The sequence below is a fragment of the Grammomys surdaster genome, unplaced genomic scaffold (assembly GCF_004785775.1).
Source record: "Grammomys surdaster isolate TR1022 unplaced genomic scaffold, NIH_TR_1.0 125671, whole genome shotgun sequence".
NCBI lineage: Eukaryota > Metazoa > Chordata > Mammalia > Rodentia > Muridae > Grammomys > Grammomys surdaster.
The window spans coordinates 1408467-1427446 of record NW_021620508.1 but is presented as its reverse complement, the minus strand read 5'-3'; the positions used below and the strand labels follow the sequence as shown (position 1 = coordinate 1427446).

Genomic DNA, 18980 nt, shown 5'->3' with positions numbered 1-18980 from the left:
TAACTGGGTTTAAGGTTGGGGCACAGTGGTTCATACCTGTAACTGCCACACTTGAGAGTCAAATGCAGCAGTTCTCAACCTGTGTATTTGGAAAGTCAGTTATGTCAAATGATGTTCTCCTGGAGCACACAGGTAAAAAGATGTCTTGCTAAAGCAGACACAGTAAAGGACACATGATGAAGGAGTATAAATATGCCACCACAGACAATGAGAGAGAAGCCTTGGTTTGGTTTGTTCTACCTCACTATTCTTCACTAAGGACATGCATGTACTGGTTCACCTTACAAAGCGTTGTTGAGTTCAGCTTGTGGTAACACCAACATTGAGAGAAACTTGCCTGAGGACTGCTCGTTAAGTTCTTACGGCAGCTTGACACTTCAGCAGCTTTGCCTCAGGCTGGCAAGCCTTTTGGTTTCTTCAGGATTGAACTATAGCTGCTGGATCATGCATGGTGTCTGCCTGCCGAGAGGACTGTCTGCAGCTCCTAAGTTGTATTTGGCGTTTGCTATGGGACTGAACTGCTGACAAAGAAGGTTGAGCTCGCCTGCAAAGAACTATTGCTGAACAGATCCACTTCCCCCACATCCTAACAACTTTTCTCTTCCACGACCTCTGCAGGGTGGTGGGCTAGAGGAAAGATTGAGAGCTTATTAAAATAGGTTGCAAAAAAAAATTACGCCTACAACCCCATTGGGGGTAGAATAACCCTTTCACAGGTGTCGCCTAAGAATGTTTGAAAACACAGATATTTACATTAAAAATCATAATATTCGTAAGGATGAATATATAAAGTAACAACAAAAATAATTTTATGATTGGGGGTCACCACCATATGTGGAAGTGTATTAAAGGGCCACAACATTAAGAAGGTTCAGAAGCACCGTTCTTAAATATTGAGACTCTGAGGCCTTTGGTATACAGTGAGATCCCATCTCAAACAACAATAAAAAAAAAAAAAAAAACCCAAACTGGCTTTAGGGGCTTGGTAGACAGCTCATCAGAAAATCTACTTATTTTTGTTTGTTCTGTTTTTCCAAGACACAGTTTCTCTGTGTATCTTTGGCATTCTGGAACTCACTCTATAACCAGGCTGGTCTTGAACTCACAAAAATCCGCCTGCCTCTGCCTCCTGGGGGCTGTGATTAAAGGCATGTGCCACTAGCTGGTGGTAGACCTTATCTCTTAATGGCTGGTCTGTGTCCCCAGAGGTAGCTTCAGCCTTACACCCCAACCCCTCATCAAGTCTTAGGGCCACCACAACACTGCCTTCTGGGACTCCATTAGCTAAGAGTGCCTACTGCTTCTGCAGAAGATCTGAATACAGTGAACAAAAAATAGGAGTGAAGCTGTGATATGGAGTTTGTGACCCCTGGGAAAGACTCAATCCAATTATAAGTAAAATATTTATTGATTATGGGCTAATCTCTGAGCCAAACATGAGATTGCTTTGAGGAAGGGGTAAAGGGGCAGGACTTTTAAAGGGGGAAAACCACATGAAGACCTTCAATATCTATCTATACAGGCAAGTAAAAATTGTTCCGTTCTACCAAGTTAAGTGATTAAGGCAGGTCAGAACAATCTTTGGGTATCTGGGTAAGCAAGTTATAGAAGTTTTTTTTTTTTTTTTAAAGCAATTGTTACATTTTTGGGTGGGTGTCACTGAGTCAGGGTTAGTGGGAACTTATCTTCCAGGGACGAGAGTCAGAGACAACTGGTTTGGTGGGTACCAAGATGAACAGTATAAAACGGTACTTCTTTAGCATCTGGATGCTGTGTTCAGGTTTACAGAGCAGGAACTCTGAGACTTGTACAGGGCTGGTTCTTGACTTCAGAAACCACCACCAACATCCCATGCTGTTAACAATGTTGTGTCTTCTTACTCAAGAATTTCATCTAGAGACCAGCTTGTGACTTCCCTCTCACAGACCTTTCAGTGTCAGCCCCAAGTAGTCGTGAGGAGAAAGAGTGGCGAAAACAGCAGGGAACGTAGGTGGATCATGGACACATTGAACTACAAGCGGCCCAAGCAAAGTAAAAGACTTGCTCCTCAAGGCCGGTGGCACAGCCGCGCAGGCGCCCAGCCACCAGTCGCAGCTTCTCACTGTGCTTCCTAATCAGTAGAAACATCCCAACCCTTCCAGTCACAGCCCTCTTCCCCACCACCCGCGTTCTCTCACTCTTTCCTCTTCTCTCTTTCAACCCCTTCTCCTGCACACACGCATGCACAGCGTGGAACCCTCGGTTGGAACTACATTTCCCAGAAAACAACGGGTGCAAGCACCGCCGTAAGCGCGCTCCCACACATTCCTTCACACAGACACACAAAGTGCTCCTGTGCTCTTCACGAACCGACAGGCCTGACAACTGGCGGCTTCTCTATGTGAAATCAGGAGCTCCAAATTCGAGACATTTGTCTAGAGCCTTCCTCCACCGCCCTTGGACTTCGGGTGAATTGGTTTTGCGAAGCACGGAGATCCCTGCGGAGCGGAGGGGTGTTATTTGGTCACTGGGACTGGACCATAAATTGCCTGCACCCGTTGTTTTCTGGGAAATGTAGTTCCAACCGAGGGTTCCAAGCTGCAGTGACTTTCGGGAAGCACAAGCAAGAGCCCCAAATGCTCCCTCACACCTGTCACAATATCTCCTCTAAGCCCTTTCAAGGAGAATTCCTCTGAGCCAGATGGCCGAGATTGCCCCTTTCTCTTTCTCTCTCTGTGTCTCGGTATCTCTCTTCTGGAGATAGGGTTTCTCTGTGTAGTTATGGCATCCTGAAAATCACTCTGCAGACCAGGCTGATTCTCACGGCGATCCATCTGCCTGGGATTAAAGGTGTGCACCACTAACTGCAGGCTACATCTTCTCTGGCAGAATAGCTGCTTTAGTGTCCCCAGAGGTAGCTTCAGCTTTCTACATGGTGATCAAGTATTATACTGCTGAGCGCATCCCTAGCCAAAAGTACTGTTCTTTTCCTGGGACTGGAGGAATTAGACACAATTACCGTTCATTTTAATTTCAGTATTACACTAGATGTCCAAATTCATGTGTAGGACCGCTAGTAAGAGGTACAGCAATTAAAACACTTAAAAGCCATTATTTTTAGATATGATTTGGATTAGGTACTATATTCATAGAACAGTCCCCATTTCAAATTTTAAGGTGATATCAGGCGTACACACCTGTAGTTATGACAATGGGAAGAATGAGATAGAAAGATGGAAACATCAGAGTTCGCCTAGGAGACAAATCTTGTCTCAAAAAATAATAGAAAAATTAAGAAGAGGTAAAATGTTACAAGTTCATTGGAAAACATAAATTTATGTATTTAAGAATCACTGCTAGAGCCCGGCAGTGGTGGCACATGCCTTTAATCCCAGCACTTGAGAGGCAGAGGCAGGTGGATTTCTGAGTTCGAGGCCAGCCTGGTCTACAGAGTGAGTTCCAGGACAGCTAAGGCTATACAGAGAAACCTTGTCTCGAAAAACAAAAACAAACAAACAAACAAAGAATCACTGCTAGATATGATGTCTCAGGTTTGTAATCCCAACTCTCAGGAGGCTGAGACAATCGGTCCAAGTTTCAGGCAAGATTTGTCTCAAAAACAAACAACAAAGTCAGGGCATGAGTCTTGTCCCTTTAATTCCATTACCAGGATTACTGAAGCAGGAGCATCTCTATGAGTTAGAGGCCAGCCTGATCTACATAGCAAACAAGCTCCAGGCCAGACCACCGGCCAAGTCTACCTAGTAAGACTCTGCTTTCACAGCAGCAAAATCAACCAGCAATAACAAAACCCACCAAGACTTGTGGCAGGATGATACATATTTTTAATCACAGCAACCAGGAGCAGACATGGGATCTTAGGGTTTGAGGCCAGTATGGTCGACATTGAATTCTCATTATATTAGTAAGACAATATCTAAAAAACAATCAAATAAACAGAACTCGGTAAAATTTAATCCAACATAAATGTTCATGATTGGCCCAACTGAGTGTTTGGAACGGAACAGAAAGTGCTCTTAAACGCTGAACCGTCTATAGTTATTTTCCTTTTTTGACACAGGTTCTTAGGTAAACCTTGGCTTCAAACTTGCTATGTAACCGAGGCTAGCATTAAAATTCCTGGTTTTCCTGCCTCTACCTCCTGAGTTCTGGGATTACAACATGCAATGCTCAGCCCAGGCTAACGAAGCACTTTTAAATTAGTGGCTAAAGTGTAAGTAGATTAAATGTTCCAGTAAAGATAGGGCTATCTTTGCCCTATTCAGTCATTCACAGTCCTAAAAGTCTTGTCTCGATGATCCAGATGACCACACTGGAGAAGCTCTCAGACAGTCAAGAGCTGGACAAGTTCTTTACTGAGAACGTGGTCTGTGGTGTCTTCTGGGAAATGTAGTCCTGAGCTGGGTCATTTGCTCGAGTTCTTGCCTCACTTCTGTAACTGGAGTAAAGATCCACAGCACCGCAGAGCCGAAACTACTTAAGTTTCAGAGGCCTCAAGCCTTGGATCCTTGAGAAATTCCCCCTTTAGAAGATTAATCGTACGTTCTCTCATTTCAACATGTCTCTACTTCCTCTCTCGGACATTGAAATTCTGAGGACGCTAGAGCAGCACTCCCTTCTGGGAAATGTAGTCCACTATAAAAGCTCAGACACATGGCGGAAGTGGCTGGAGAGAGGTTGTTCCGGATCATCTCTGTGCCCTACCCGACCTAACCCGGTACTGTCCTGGTTGGTATTCGCTGGTCGTCCGAGTTCGAGGCCGTGAAGGCTCAGTTTATACTTTTGAGGTGAGTCTGCCCTTGGTTTTAGGGACTTTGGGTATGGGGCCTTGAGGCCTGTATTCGTTGGTCGCCGGCTGCAGGCTGGCTCTAGGGGACCCACCCGGTTTCCGGGATGGCGCTGAAGGCTTAAAGAGGTCTCCTCCGCAGGGATTAAGGCGGCGCGAGTGTGATTGCAGGGGCGAAAAGGTTTTTGGAGAATATGGATTGTACGGGAGGGTGAGAGAGAACGTGCGCGAGGTCGTCAGAACATGGGTGATAGGTGGTTGCCAGATCCTCTAGTCTTCCAACGCAAAGTCGGGGTGGAGGGGGTGTGGGGAGCGGAATACGTCTACTGCTTTCATGTCAAATTTACTTAAAAAACTGGAGAGAGAGAGAGAGAGAGAAAAGAAAGCTAAATAGTCGAGATGGTAGGGATTTCTGTGCTCAAGACAGATGAATTTACTAATCAGCGTGAGTTTTAGCTATAGTTAGGAGTTAGGTATGGTGACCCACATCTATAATTTCAGCACTTGAGCTGCGGAAGCTGGAAGTCGGTGACTTTGAGGACAACCGTCGGAACATAGTGAGTTCTAGGCTACCGGGAGCCACATAGGGAAATCTTATCTCAGAAATGTATGAGTGTGTAGAAATTGTATTTGTTAAAAAAAAAAAAAAAAGCTTAATTACTGTGGGATTTCTACTTTTCTGTCACACCCTCCGAGTAGGCATTTAGCCTTGTTTAGGGAACTTTTAGAGGGTCTGTAAGTCTCTGTTCACTACCATTAGAGAAATCAGAATTTTAAGTTCAGGATTCTGGGTGATCCACTTCAGGTTCTAAAAAAGACAACTTCCTCAGCTCCAGGCGTCTACGGCAGGAAACAGACATAGCACTGTGTCCCCGTGGTACCCCATCTTCACCCTGTCCAGTTTCTAGTTACAAACCCAGTCCTCCGTGGATTTAGAAGGCGGGGGCTTTTTGAAGGTAATTACGTGGGGGTAGTGCCCTGGCTGGATGGAGCTGCCCGCCTTCCCTAGGTGAGAGTGCATGCAGTACAGAGACTCCATCTGTGGACCGGGAAATCGGTTTTCACTAGACACCAGATATGTCCGTGCTGAGATAGAGACTGCTCTGCCACCACAACTGAGAAATAAATTTGTTGTTTATAAGCTACCTAGTCTCTAGTATTTTGTTATAGCAACTTAAATGGGCTAAAACGGACTTTAATACTGCACCTGACCAGTTCCTGCAGAAACTATTGGAAGTTCCTGAAATGTACTTTGTTTTTTTGTTTATGGCTTCCAGAGAGATCAGGTTCCTCTTTTTTTTTTTTTTTAAAATTTGCTTTGGTGGAGGAATCCACAGAAAAAGCCTTTCTTCATGACATAAGGAACTCTTTCTACTGTCCCAGTAAAAGGGAGTGTGGGGTGAGATAGCGTTGGGGGCTGACCAATCCTGGGTGAGATGTAGGGGTGGATGTGGAGGTTTTGAAAATTATTGAACCTGTTGATGATGGTAATACCTCACACTGAGAGCCTGGAGCCACAGCTTTGATCGTTGGACAGAATTTCATTTTATTTCTTTTTTTTTTTTAAAGATTTATTTATTTATTATATATGAATACACTGTAGCTGTCTTCAGACACACCAGAAGAGGGCATCAGATCTCATTACAGATGGTTGTGAGCCACCATGTGGTTGCTGGGATTTGAACTCAGGACCTCTGGAAGTGCAGTCAGTGCTCTTAACCACTGAGCCATCTCTCCAGCCCCTCATTTTATTTCTTATGTTATTTTTTTTGAATTGCTGGACTGAGCCCAAGTCTTTGAGCATCAGGTAAGGTTTCTGCTACTGAGCTCTGCGAAAAGCCCTTGGTCAGTCTTAGATGTGGAGGAAATGCCATGTGAGGAAGAGTCAGCAGGGGGAGGGACTTCCTTGTCAGCTTAGATATAGAGGGGGATCCCATGTCAGGAAGAGTCAGCAGGAGGAGGGATTTCCTTGTCCCTTTGGGAATTCTGGGGAGAAAACTATGTTCTGAGAAGCCCACCTAGGTCTCAGCTCTCCAAGTCTCTTGAAAGATTCTAGCGATTGGGGAAACTCCACTTACAGTGTCTGGACAGATGTCTCAGTGGTTAAGAGCACTGGCTGTTCTTCCAGAGAGTCTGGGTTCAGTTCCCAGCACCCTCATAGCTGTTCATAGCCATCCATAACTCCAGTTTCAGCCAATACAGTTCCCTCTTTGTGACCTCTCAGGGCACCAGGCATACACATGGTACACAGACACACGTGCAGGTGAAACACCCATAAACATAAAATAAGTAAATCTTTGTCAAAAACCAATTCTGAGCATAAACTCTCAGGCAGAAGTTTTATTAGGGGAGAAGGGGTTGAAGAAAAGGGAATAAAAGGCACTTGTTTAGAGAAGCTCAGGCTACCTGCAGAAAAAAAAAGAGCAGGTGTTTTACTGGGTTGTTGAAGGGACCTAGGGCATCAGTTGTGCAGGGTTGTTTTTTTTGTTTTTTTGTTTTTAAATTAAAGGCTGGTCACGGTGGTACATACCTTTAATCCTAGCACTCAGCAGAGGCAGGCAGATCTCTGTGAGTTTGAACCTAGCCTGGCCTACATATCGAGTTTCAGGACAGCCAGAGCTACAGGGTGAGACTGTATCCAAAAAAAAGAAAGAGAGAAAGAAAAGAGAAGAAAAATGCAAATAACGGAGCAAGGTATAGAGCACACATTTCAAATTCCAGTATTTGGGAGGCTGAGGCAAGCGGATCTTTGAGTTGGAGACCAGCCTAGTGTATTTAGTGAGACACCATCTTCAAAAAAGAAGGAAAATCTCTCTATGTTTAAAAGAAGGTTTTGCCGTGTATGCTTACAGATGAATGGCAGGTTTGTCCCTTGGCACATTCATCCCGTAGCTGGTGGGTTCTACCCTTGTGATAAGGGGATATGAGAAAGGTTTATTTCTTACCGTATTAATGAAGTAGGAAGGGAACTTCCTGGGTGGGTCGCAGGCCTTACAAACTGAAGGAATGAGGGTCTGTCATAATCCCTGTGAGTGTCTCTCAGGAGCTTTTCAGTTATTGTTGTTGTTTGTTTGTGTGTGTGTGTGTGTGTGTGTGTGTGTGTGTGTTTGAGGTAGAGTCTCACTAAGTAGCATTCCTGGCTAGCCCAGAACTCTCTATGTGTATACTGTGCTGGCCTTGAACTCCTATAGACTTTCTTACCACATGAATAGGAAAAGCACCTCAGCATCCATCTGTATATGCAGACTGAATATCCCGGTCTTGGGATGCTGGACCTAGTTTCTCCCAAGTCCATCTTTTTTCTTCTGTTCTGCAGTTTTCCCAACCCAGAAGAGCCGAGAAGCATGGCCGTGGTGGATGTCAACACCGTGTTTAAGGTGAGGTGAAAGTTCTCCTGTCAACTATCTTCTGGTTGCTGATTCCACATTGTTGCAGTAACTATGGAAGGGTTGAGCTCTGCCAACATAATTCTCTCTCCAGTATATGTGAACTATAAGGGACTGTTTGGCTTTTCTCTTCTTTCTTACCTTTTAATTTTAAATTTTATTTTATGTGCATTGGTATGAAGGTGTTAGATCCCCTAGAACTGGAATTATAGACAGTTGTGAGCTGCCATGTATGTGCTGGGAATTGAACTCAGGACCTTTGGAAGAGCAACTAGTGCTCTTAACCACTGAGCCATCTCTCTCTCCAGCCACTGTGTTTTCTTTTTTTTAATTCAAGCATCTTCCAGCCCGTGTAAGGAGCCCCAGTACCTACGTGTTCATGAATTTACTTCATTTTCTTGTTCCTCCGTTTCATTATCTGAAAGTGGAGGAAATAATAGCATTTCCTTTAGGTTAGTTTTGACTAAATTGATATGTGTAACGTGTCGAAGACCAGCTTCATTCAGCACGTCAGGGTCTGAGGAGGAGGAGGGGTGAAGTTGGCGGAATACATGGACACAGGAATCTTTTGATAGTTCAGACAAGTTCTCTTACTTTATTTCTGATGGGGTCCAGGAGTCACCCCATAAACTGCACAAATACTGATCTCAGTCAGACAAGGATGGTTTATTGAACGCATATCCTAAGAGTGACTGATCGGGGCCGTTGCTCAGAATTTGGGCGCTGAGGCTATGACCCCCAAACTCTTTTCTGTGTCAGCTTATAAAGGCTAAAACTGCAAAAACCACAATGAGCTCATAGGTGGGTGCTGGAAGTGCTGCCCAGTGGTCAGCCCTGACTCAGGCCATTTTAGACACAACAGTTCATACTGACCTTTAATTTGATGGGTCCTACATGAAGCCTATAGTTGTGGAATTTCTCAAGATTAACAAACCTCATAACCCACAGAGCTTAACAGAGTATGTGATCAGCATGGCCCTGCTCTGAGTCAAGTTATTTTTCTATGTCAGTGACTGGCAGGCAAATTACAGCAACAATATGAAATAACTGGTGGGTACGGGACAACATGGCTGTAGCTATGCTAGGGGGACAGGCCTCAATAATTCCTCTTCTAACCTTATATCCCCCAGCAAAATCTTTTAAGCAATGTATAAGTTACAATATGGCTACATTCTATTTTTCTTCAAGTGAATGATTACAATGAGTACAGATAAAAAGCCAGCATGTTCCCCAATACTTTTACATGGTTAAACATTTTATGGATTACAGGTGAAAACCAGCTGATCCCCAAGGACCCACACAGATTCATGTCTAAGCAACTTGTTACAGATGAACAAAGTGTAAGCAAGCTAGGTATTCTTCTCAGCCAGTTTTCTTACCAGCAAGCTGTATTTTGTGGTTACAAAGAAAGACTTGGTCATTTTTATTATTTATTTTTGGAGCCATCGTTTTATTATTTATCTCAAAAAGTAATCTTATATAAAATCTTGTGGAGAGCTTTTGGGGCTGCTTGGCAGAAATCTGACATTGGCCAAGGACAAGGAAATGGGCTTCAGGCAGGAATCTGACTTTGGGCCATGACAAGGAAGTAAGTTCAGGCAGGAATCTAATTTTAGGCCAAAGCAGAGAAGTAATTTCAGTCAGGAATGGAAGTCTTAGGCTAGAACAAAGAAGCAGGCCTCGGGCATGAATATGACTGTGGGCTAGGACAGGGAAGTAGGCTCATATTTTTGTCATCCTGATGAGCCCTTAGAAACAGTGATCGTGACAGTGGCCACTGGACTTTGCTTATTGCCTTGCTTGTTCCTTGACTATTTGCATTTATTGTATTGCTATTTCCTCAACCTAGAACTGACCTAAGTACTCGCATGTAGTTAAACTGGTTTAAAAGCAAATTGGGAAAAAATAAATCCACTCAGTCTTCAGCCTCAGAACTGGCTGGGTCACGCTGCAATACTGTCTGATTGTCTTTTTCTGTTAATCCTCACTCCTGCGCTGGGGAACCTGTGGACTGACTGAGCGGGCTTGGTCAAAATCTTAACCACAAATCTAAACTTTTATATAAAAAACAGTCATTTTACTTTAATTTTTTCTAGGCCCTCAGGGTGCACGCCTGCTCATTAAAATTTTTCATAGAATTAGAAAGCCAAGGGCATAAATGTCTACAGGAAATTAACCCTCGCCCTTAGTCACCAGCCCGGCTTTATCAGGAAGGCGTGTCAGCAGCGACCGGGCTGCCTTCGATGCTCTTCCCTGTCCTCAAGGAGTCCCTCGCTCAGCTTTCAAAAATGAACCTTCCTGAACTTTAAATTCTTGCCCAAGATTTTCTGCATCAAAGCCACTAACACAAACATCGTAACCTAGCTTTACTAACGATATGCATCTCCAGATCCTTTCTAAGAGTGGTGGTCATTACTAGCAGTCTGCTTCTCTCTAGGCCTCACTAAGGGAGGTGGGTGAACCACTAGTATGCTCCAGCAGCAGTGCTCAGGAAAGATCAAGCACTGTTATTGTGAGAGCCAGTGGCTCTGCGCACGCGCAGGGGGTGGGGGGTGGGACGTGGGGGTGGGAGGGCGCAGAGCGCTCATAGGCTGCTCAGTAACAGCATGAGCCACACCAGCAAGTTTACGCTAACCATTAGGCCATCCTCCCTGAATTCTAAAGCTGCTTGCTGTCCCTCCCATCCCCCCCGCCACCTAAGTCCCAACCTCACTACATGAGACCATGTCTCAAAAAAAAAAAAATTCCACAAAGGAACATGTTGTTAGATATTTGCAAATAAAGAAAAATGCTTTTGCTTTTAAATTCTCGGATCTTTACATTTTTTATTTCGCTTCATCATTTAATTGTACAGTCTTATTATTATTATGTCGTCCGCAATTTGCTGTGTAGATTGCTCTGGCCTTAAATCCATCGAGCTCTGCCTGCTTCTGCCTCCCCGAAGGCTAAAGCCTGGCTACTTATTAGATTACGTTAGCCGGGCTCTCGTAACGCAGGCTGGCTTTGAACTTGGTTTAGAGCCAAGGCTGAGCTTGAACTCATGAGCTTTCTGGTCTCACCTCATTTGTTAGCCGCACATCCTTTGGTCACCCTCCCCCGAGAACAGAGAGCAGACATATAATTTATTTTTTCATTATTCCTGTCAGAAACACATTGTCTTTTTTTCTGTTCTGCTTAATAACTTTCCACCTAGAAAACCAAAAGTGCTTTTTTTTTTTTAAAGATTTAATTTTATTATTTTCAATTACGTGTGTGCGAGTCAGTAGGTGGGTACACACGTGTGAGAGAAGGCGCCTGGAGAGACCAGAGGGGTTCTGTCCTCTGGAGCTGGAGTTACAGGCGGTTGTGAGCCACCTGACATGGTTGCTGGGACTAGAGACACCACAACCTTGACAGTGTGACACCCACACTGACTTTTGTGCTCCAGTTTTGGAAGGCAGGAGGTAGCCTCGGCACGCATCGCTGGCGTTGCCTTGACTGATCCCCATGTCTGCTTGCAGAGGTGTGGTAGTAACCCAGGGCAGAGGGGACACATGCCAGAGGGAACGGGATCAGTGGCTCGTCTTGCTTTGAGTTCTCCTCCAGGGACAGTGCTTTTACTTTCTGAGTGCCTCTGTACCCTCCTCCCCAGGGGTATGCCCACTGCTGTATTATGTCTCCCTGCTTACTATTTTAGTCAAAACCAAAGCGCTTCCACTTGAGCGTGTCAAGTTCGGAACAGGTGGCCTCAGCAACAGATGGTGGCTTCTTCCTTCCAGGCAGCTGCTGCAGTTCTATTGAGCCAGTTGCATTCTCTAGCGCTGAGCCTCTCTAAGGGCCGGGTGCAGCGCTGGGTGCCTTGTACCCTCGACTGCAGTACCTCGTCTCTGGGTTTGAGTTTGTTCCTGATTTCCAACTTGAGACCGAGAGTCCCTGGTAGCCCAGGCGTCCTGGTTGGTGTTTATGCCAATTTGGCACAAGCTACACTCATCAGAAAGGGAGGAGCCTCAGCTGAGGAAATGCCACCATAAGATTAGAGCGTAGATGAAGCAGCAGGACATTCTTTAAATTAGTGCTCAGTGGGGGAGGGCCCAGCCTACTGTGGGGGAGGGCATCCCTGGGCTGCTGGTCCTGGGTTCTGTAAGAAAGCAGGCTGGGCAGGCCATGGGAAGCAAGCCAGTAAACATAAGCATCGCCCCTCCTGGCTTCCCTCAGTGATGGACAGTGATCTAGAAGCGTCAGGGGACTGCACACCTCCTCCCCAAGCTGCTTTGGTTTTGAGGTTCCATCATAGTAACATGTAAAATGGCTAGCTGTTTTAGAACCCTAACCAAGTCTCTTAGCTCCCTGCCAGCTCTCCTCGCAGTTTCCAGCTCAGCCCCTTCAGATGTTCCTCCCAGCCGTTCCTCTCAGTCCCCACCAGTGTGCGTCAACAGTCCCTTCTCCCCGTTCTCCCAATCCGAGCAGCTCCAAACTGTGACGACTGTTCTAGCCTATCTGCTCAGCTCCGTCTCTTAACGTCTTCACCAACCGTCTTCTCTTCTCACTCTGCTGGCCCCGTTCCTTTTTCTCTGCCTCAGCTGGCTTTTTTATAACCTATTCTGTCCAAGAGATAACCAACACTGAAAGTCATAAGGTCAAGCAGTTTTAACAACTAAGAATTCTTAAAGGGCCAGTTGACTAGCAACTGGGAATCCTTTAAAGGGCCAGGTGCACAAGATAAATTACTCGGCAGTAATATTAACCCTAACTAAGACCCCAGGCTAGCCCTGGATTTCTTAGCTGTCCTCCCCAGTGCTAGAGTCATGAGAATGACCGCGTGTCGGGCTAGACTGGATCGATTCTTTGGTTGAATTTGCAGGATGGAGAGAGGCAGTTATCCTCAAACTTATGAAATTATTCCCAAAGAAGGCAAATTTGGAGAGAGAAACTTGCCAGGGGCAACGTCTAGACTCTGCATCTGTGTCATCCTGGTGGTAGCCTAGAGACAGGCTTAATTCTCCCAGCTGTGATGTGAGACAGCCTCTCGGGAGAGTGGCCAGCAAGGGACACCTGGCCAGTCCCTTCTCCTTTGGAGTGTTTGTTGGGAGTACCTGCTATGGCCACATCTCATCTGTGTTACTCTTTGGCCTCCTAGAAGTCAAGCCGGGACAGGCCAAGGTCTCAGGCATACAGTAAAAAACAACAAAAAAAAGTCTCCTCAAAAAGCCTACCTTATCAGGCTGGACATTTGAGGGCTCAGAAATGATTTCTCAGAGGCCAGAGGCTGCTTCTTTGAAATGTTCAGTTTCCCTGGTGCTGGGAAGGGGATGTGCCTTGACCTGGCACCCCATGAAGCAGGAGTCTTCACATTTCCCTGAAGTTACTTTCTTCCCTGTTGTGTGTGTTACCCCCCTACTTTCATTTCAGGAGTTGGTGGTGTTCAGGGATGTGGCTGTGGAGTTCTGTAAGGAGGAGTGGGAGTGCCTGGGCCCCACTCAGAGGTCGCTATACAGAGACGTGATGCTGGAGAACTACAGCAACTTTGTATCCCTGGGTAAGTTCGTCTGTGCCTCTCTGCAAGGGCTGGGAGGGAAAGCCTGTGGGAGAGAAGTCTATCACATGCAGCCTCTCTCCATCCCAATAGCCACTGCTTCAGAGCCGGTAAATAGCTGCCTTTAAAGTCCTTTGATACACTCGGACACAAACTTTCTCAGATACTTTCCTGCTTCTTTTAATTTTCATCAGTGATTCCTGCAAGCAACAATTATTTACTAAGGTGCTTGCGAAATGGTGGCTCGCACACTTGTTTGTTTGTTTGTTTGTTTGTTTGTTATTTAAAATCCCAGTCCTTCTGAGGGTCTGCAGCTTATTTTAGGTTCAGTCAGTTCTGTAATGGACGCCTTTTGATGTTGCGGCTCGTCTCTGTGTTTGTTTTTACCGGTCTCTTTCTTTGAGTAGGACTTGCCATTTCTAAGCCGTCAGTGATTTCGCTGTTGGAGCAAGGCAAGGAACCCTGGCTAGCGGAGCAGGCAGGATGGTACCCAGGTGAGTAAGGGTGGTCGCACGTGGTGCACAGACAAACATGGAGGCGGAACACAGAGACGTATTAAAAAACGAGAAAACACATCATTTTGTTGGTTTCTAATGCTTCCTGTCTTCCAGCGCTAACGTACGCACTTTCTTTCAGATCTGCTGTCTGTAAATGAAGCTAAGAATTTGTCTCTAAAGAATGGCATCTTTGGAAAGGAATCATTAAAATGGAAAATAGTAGAAAGAGTGGGTACTTCTTGCCTTGAGGAATCTTGTTTTGGAGATGATTGGAAATGCAAGGGACCCCTTGAGACAAAGCCGGAATCTACAGAGGAATATGTACAGGGAGGGACAGGCCCATTGGAAAGGATGTCAACCAAATTCATTCAGCCTGCACCCATTGCTCCGAGTGAGGTGACTCATTCTGAAAGGAAACACGCTGAGCAGGAAGCGGGTGAAACCATCACTCCACAGGTACGGATTCCTACCAGTGACAAACTTAACGAAATGTACGAGAACGCCTTTATCTATTACACCGACGAGATGAAGTGCCAGCAGGATTTTGCTGGGGACAGATGTGATGAACTGAAGGGGTGCAGCAGAGGATTTGCCTATGACTTCCAGCTCACCCCGTATCAGATCAATAAGAAGCCCTACCAGTGTGAGATCTGTGGTAAGATCTTTGAGAAGCATGCTTACCTTGTTCAACACAACCGCTTTCACACGGGGGAGAAACCGTGCGAGTGTAAGGAGTGCGGGAAAGCCTTCACCAACTGCTCCCTGCTGGTCCAGCACCAGCGGGTCCACACGGACGAGAAGCCCTACGAGTGCAAGCACTGTGGGAAGGCATTCCTCTACTTCTCCACATTTTTCCAGCATCAGAGAACCCACACCAACGAGAAGCCGTACGAATGCCACAAATGTCAGAAGGCCTTTAACAAGAGTGCCAACCTCACCAGACATCAAAGGATCCACAGCGGTGAGAAACCCTACGAGTGTAACTTATGTGGAAAGACCTTCACTTGGGCTTCCAACCTGAACGATCACCAAAAGATTCACACCGGTGAAAAACCGTATGAGTGTAACTACTGCGAAAAGGCCTTCCTGTGTCATTCGGCGTTCATGAAGCACTATAGAACTCACACAAACGAGAAGCCCTATGAGTGCCAGGAGTGTATGAAGGCCTTCAGGCAGAAAGCCCATCTCATCCAACACCAGAGAGTTCACACTGGCGAAAAGCCTTACGAGTGTAAGGAATGTGGGAAGGCCTTCGCGTGCCCTTCGTACTTTAACAGACACCAGAGGATTCACACCGGAGAGAGGCCTTATGAGTGTAAAGAATGTGGGAAGGCTTTTATTGATTGTAAAACCCTCATTCTGCACCAGAGGATTCACACTGGTGAGAAACCCTTCCAGTGCCAGCAGTGCAGCAAGGCCTTCAGGCAGAGGTCCCACCTGACGCAACATCAGAGAATCCACACCGGTGAGAAGCCCTACGAGTGTAAGGAGTGTGGGCAGGCCTTCACTCGGCTCTTACAGGTAAAGAAGCACCAGAGAGTACACGCAGTGGGAGAGATCCTGTGCATTTGAGTCCTGCCCTCTGTTGACTGAGAAGTCTTTATTAGCATCTTCACAGACATACAGCTAAACATGAATGAATCAGAAGTGTGGGAACCACCTCAGTGTGTCCCTCAGCTATGCAGACTGCTGAGAAGAGCCTTCTGGAAGTGAGGCGTGTGGAACAACCAACCTCTCATACTGTGCTTCCCGTTGTGTAATTTATACTACAATCAGAATAAGAAACCCTCATTATTTTCAGCTATCCAGTATGGAATAAGAGTTTGTCAGAGAGAGCCATCTGATGACTACTTTTTTTTTTTGCCTTATAACCTACTGTTTATTGAGTATTAATTCACATAAGAAAAATAAAAATTAAATTATGAATAGAAGTACTAATCCTATTACCAGTAAAAGGTTTCTAATTAGTTATAGCTATAGACAGTACCACATAGAGAACAGTGGCTGCACGCTGTTAGCGTAAAAACTCACATCCATCGATTGCTGCCTGTAGTTTATTAAGCTGACCTCAGCCCCGCTGCAGATTGCTGCCTTTTAGCTGGTAGTGTGGTTATTCTGAGGACGGGATGAGTCAGTAAACAGGGGACGGTAGGCAGGAACAGCCATCAGGAAGGATTCGGAGTCCCCTTCGTGACGGTCTTTGTTACTCTTTCTGGAACATTCATATCCATTTCGTTCATGACATCTCCTGTCAGTGCTTGTCCCATGCCAAAACCTTTGAAAGGAGTTCTGGAGCGATCGCGGTTGGAACAGAACGGGAGCAGATTTCCACTGCGGCTTCCGTTGAGTCAGAAGTCGACCCTAGCAAGGCCGCACGGACTCGCTGATCAGGGTGCCTGCCACAGCAGAGGTACCGCGGTTCCCCACTCAGGAAGGACAGTCGGATCTGCACAGGACAAGAATTGGAACAAACTCTTAATCTATCACCATCACCACGTGACTCTTGGTCACGTGAAAAACGCAGTCTGAAAATACAGCTTGTTTCCGTGTGGAAGAACCACCGCTCTATGTACTGAAACCGGATGTGGTTCCTTTGAATAGATGCTATCAAGTTACACCCCCCCCAAGCAATAAATCTTAGAGTTGACAGCAGAAATACATATTATATACAATAATCAATGAGCTTAAAGAAGTTTCTAAAACACATCAATAAAATGGATAACCATACTTTAAAAGCTTTTTCCAAACCATCTGATACATAGACTAGATTTTCCAGGGCCTAAGCAGACATTTGAAAGACACAAACGCAACAGTCAGTGCTAATGGGAAGTAGGACATTCTCAGGCAGAAATAGGTTCAGTTGGCTTTGGTGGGTTTTATTTCAAGACAGGGCCTTTCTTAAACTTGTGGCAATCCTCCTGTTTCAACCTACTGAGTGCTGGGATTAGAAGTGTGTGCCACCATACTGGCTTGAACTCGGAGCCCTGAGCCTTTTATTCCCAGCCCCCTTTATTTTGAGACAAAGTCTTGGCTAAATTGCCTAGGCAGGCCTTGAACTCATGACCCCTTATATTAGCCTCTTAAATAGCTGGGACTGTAGACCTCTGTCACCAGGTACAGCTAGAAAGTTTTACTGCTATGAAATAATGTATTCACTATTACAGCAGATAAATTTGAAATGTTTAGTGTAAATTTTGTGTGAATGTATATAAATTTTTTTGATTGGCTCATAAACCTATAGAAAGTTTCAAAAAATCAGGGTACTCTTCAAAAAAATAGAAAAATGTTTTGTGTTACTACATGTGAAACGTATGGTAGTGTTTATTTGAGATAGGGCCTCACGTGGCCCAGGCTAGCCTCAACCTCATAATCCTTAGCTTCCCAAGTGCTAGTATATCAAGATACCATGGAAATTTGAAACAACAACACATTTGCCAATCTATCCTTTTTTTTTTAGGTTAAATAACCTTTTTATTGAGACAAAAAGTTATAAATCTCAAGAGTATATTGGTACACTCATGTAATCCCAGCCCTGAGAAGGCAGGTGCAGGAAGGTTAGGACTGTTCAAGCCTAAACTGGATCACATAAGAACTGATCGTACGTTGGAATCTCTAGAGAAGGTATTATAAAAAGCAAACATTTCAAAGTCAGGCAGCAAGTAAAGGCATTTGGAACATGGAATTTGCCAGTGGGAAATTGTGTGGTAGAATGGTGGACATAAATTGTATCAGTAACCCCAGTAACCTTTTGAATAGGCTGATTGCTATAGTTGAAAGGAAGTTTTTCCTTATTTAAATGGAATACTAGGTTGGTGTGGGACATATCTGGAATCATATCCCTAGCAACGCAAAGATAAGATTGCTGTTGCTTCAGATTAGCCTGAGGTCCATAGACCAGCCCCATCTCGAAAATGGAGAAAGACAGACAGACAATGTTTCGGAAGGATTGAAACTGAGGATAGAAATTTACAGAATATTCTTTTTTTTTTTTTTTTTTTTTTTTTTAAAGATTTTATTTATTTTATATATGACTAAGTACACTGTAGCTGTCTTCAGACATACCAGAAGAGGGCATCAGATCCCATTACAGATGGTTGTGAGCCACCATGTGGTTGCTGGGAATTGAACTCAGGACCTTTAGAAGAGCAGTCAGTGCTCTTAACCACCGAGCCATCTCTCCAGCCCCCCAGAATATTCTTTTACATAAGAAGAAATTTTCTGTGTCTTGAACTTCAAGTCTGAATAAACATTAGTCAGTTCAAATTTTATATAATGCGTTCTTACATAGGCCTAGAAACGTCGCTCCGAATATTTGGAAATATAATTTTAAATAACCTCAAAACCAAGAAAACTTAATGGAGCTGAGGGGGAAGTGGTAGTTTATGAGATCCAGTCGTGTGTATCCGGCAGGGTTTCCAGGAAACAAGTCAGTGAGGAATTCATCGTCTCAAGATGACGGAGAATTTTAAAAGGTGGACGCAAACGTAATATGTTAGGAATTTAGTGGGACGCAAAAGTGATACACGTTTTTAAACAATTGACATATTCTGGGATAATCTTTAGCCATTAAGAAGGAATTTCTGACATTGCCAGTGATGTCTCTCATATCTTTAATACTAGCCTTTAGGAGGCAGAGGCTAGATGATCTCTGAGTTCTAGGCCAGCCTGGTCTACATAGTGAAACTCTGTCTGGGGGAAAATAAGAAAAGTGGGGGCCGTGGAGATCATAAGGCATAGTGCCTAAGGCCTGTATTCCAGCGCTCAGGAGTGTAGGCCCTGGCAGCCTTGGCTACATAATG

At 44.9% G+C, this 18980-nt stretch overlaps 1 protein-coding gene across 1 annotated transcript in view; it reads left to right on the top strand.

Moving 5' to 3' along the window:
* The first annotated feature begins 4672 nt into the window (after window positions 1-4672).
* Window positions 4673-18980, top strand: part of LOC114639011 (zinc finger protein 780B-like) — a 28412-nt gene continuing 14104 nt past the window's right edge. Inside the window, exons 1-5 of the mRNA XM_028787654.1 lie at window positions 4673-4787; window positions 8103-8163; window positions 13561-13687; window positions 14092-14178; window positions 14321-15750. Coding sequence (XP_028643487.1) covers window positions 8131-8163; window positions 13561-13687; window positions 14092-14178; window positions 14321-15750 — 1677 coding nt within the window. The 5' untranslated portion in view covers window positions 4673-4787; window positions 8103-8130. The remainder of the gene's footprint in view (window positions 4788-8102; window positions 8164-13560; window positions 13688-14091; window positions 14179-14320; window positions 15751-18980) is intronic.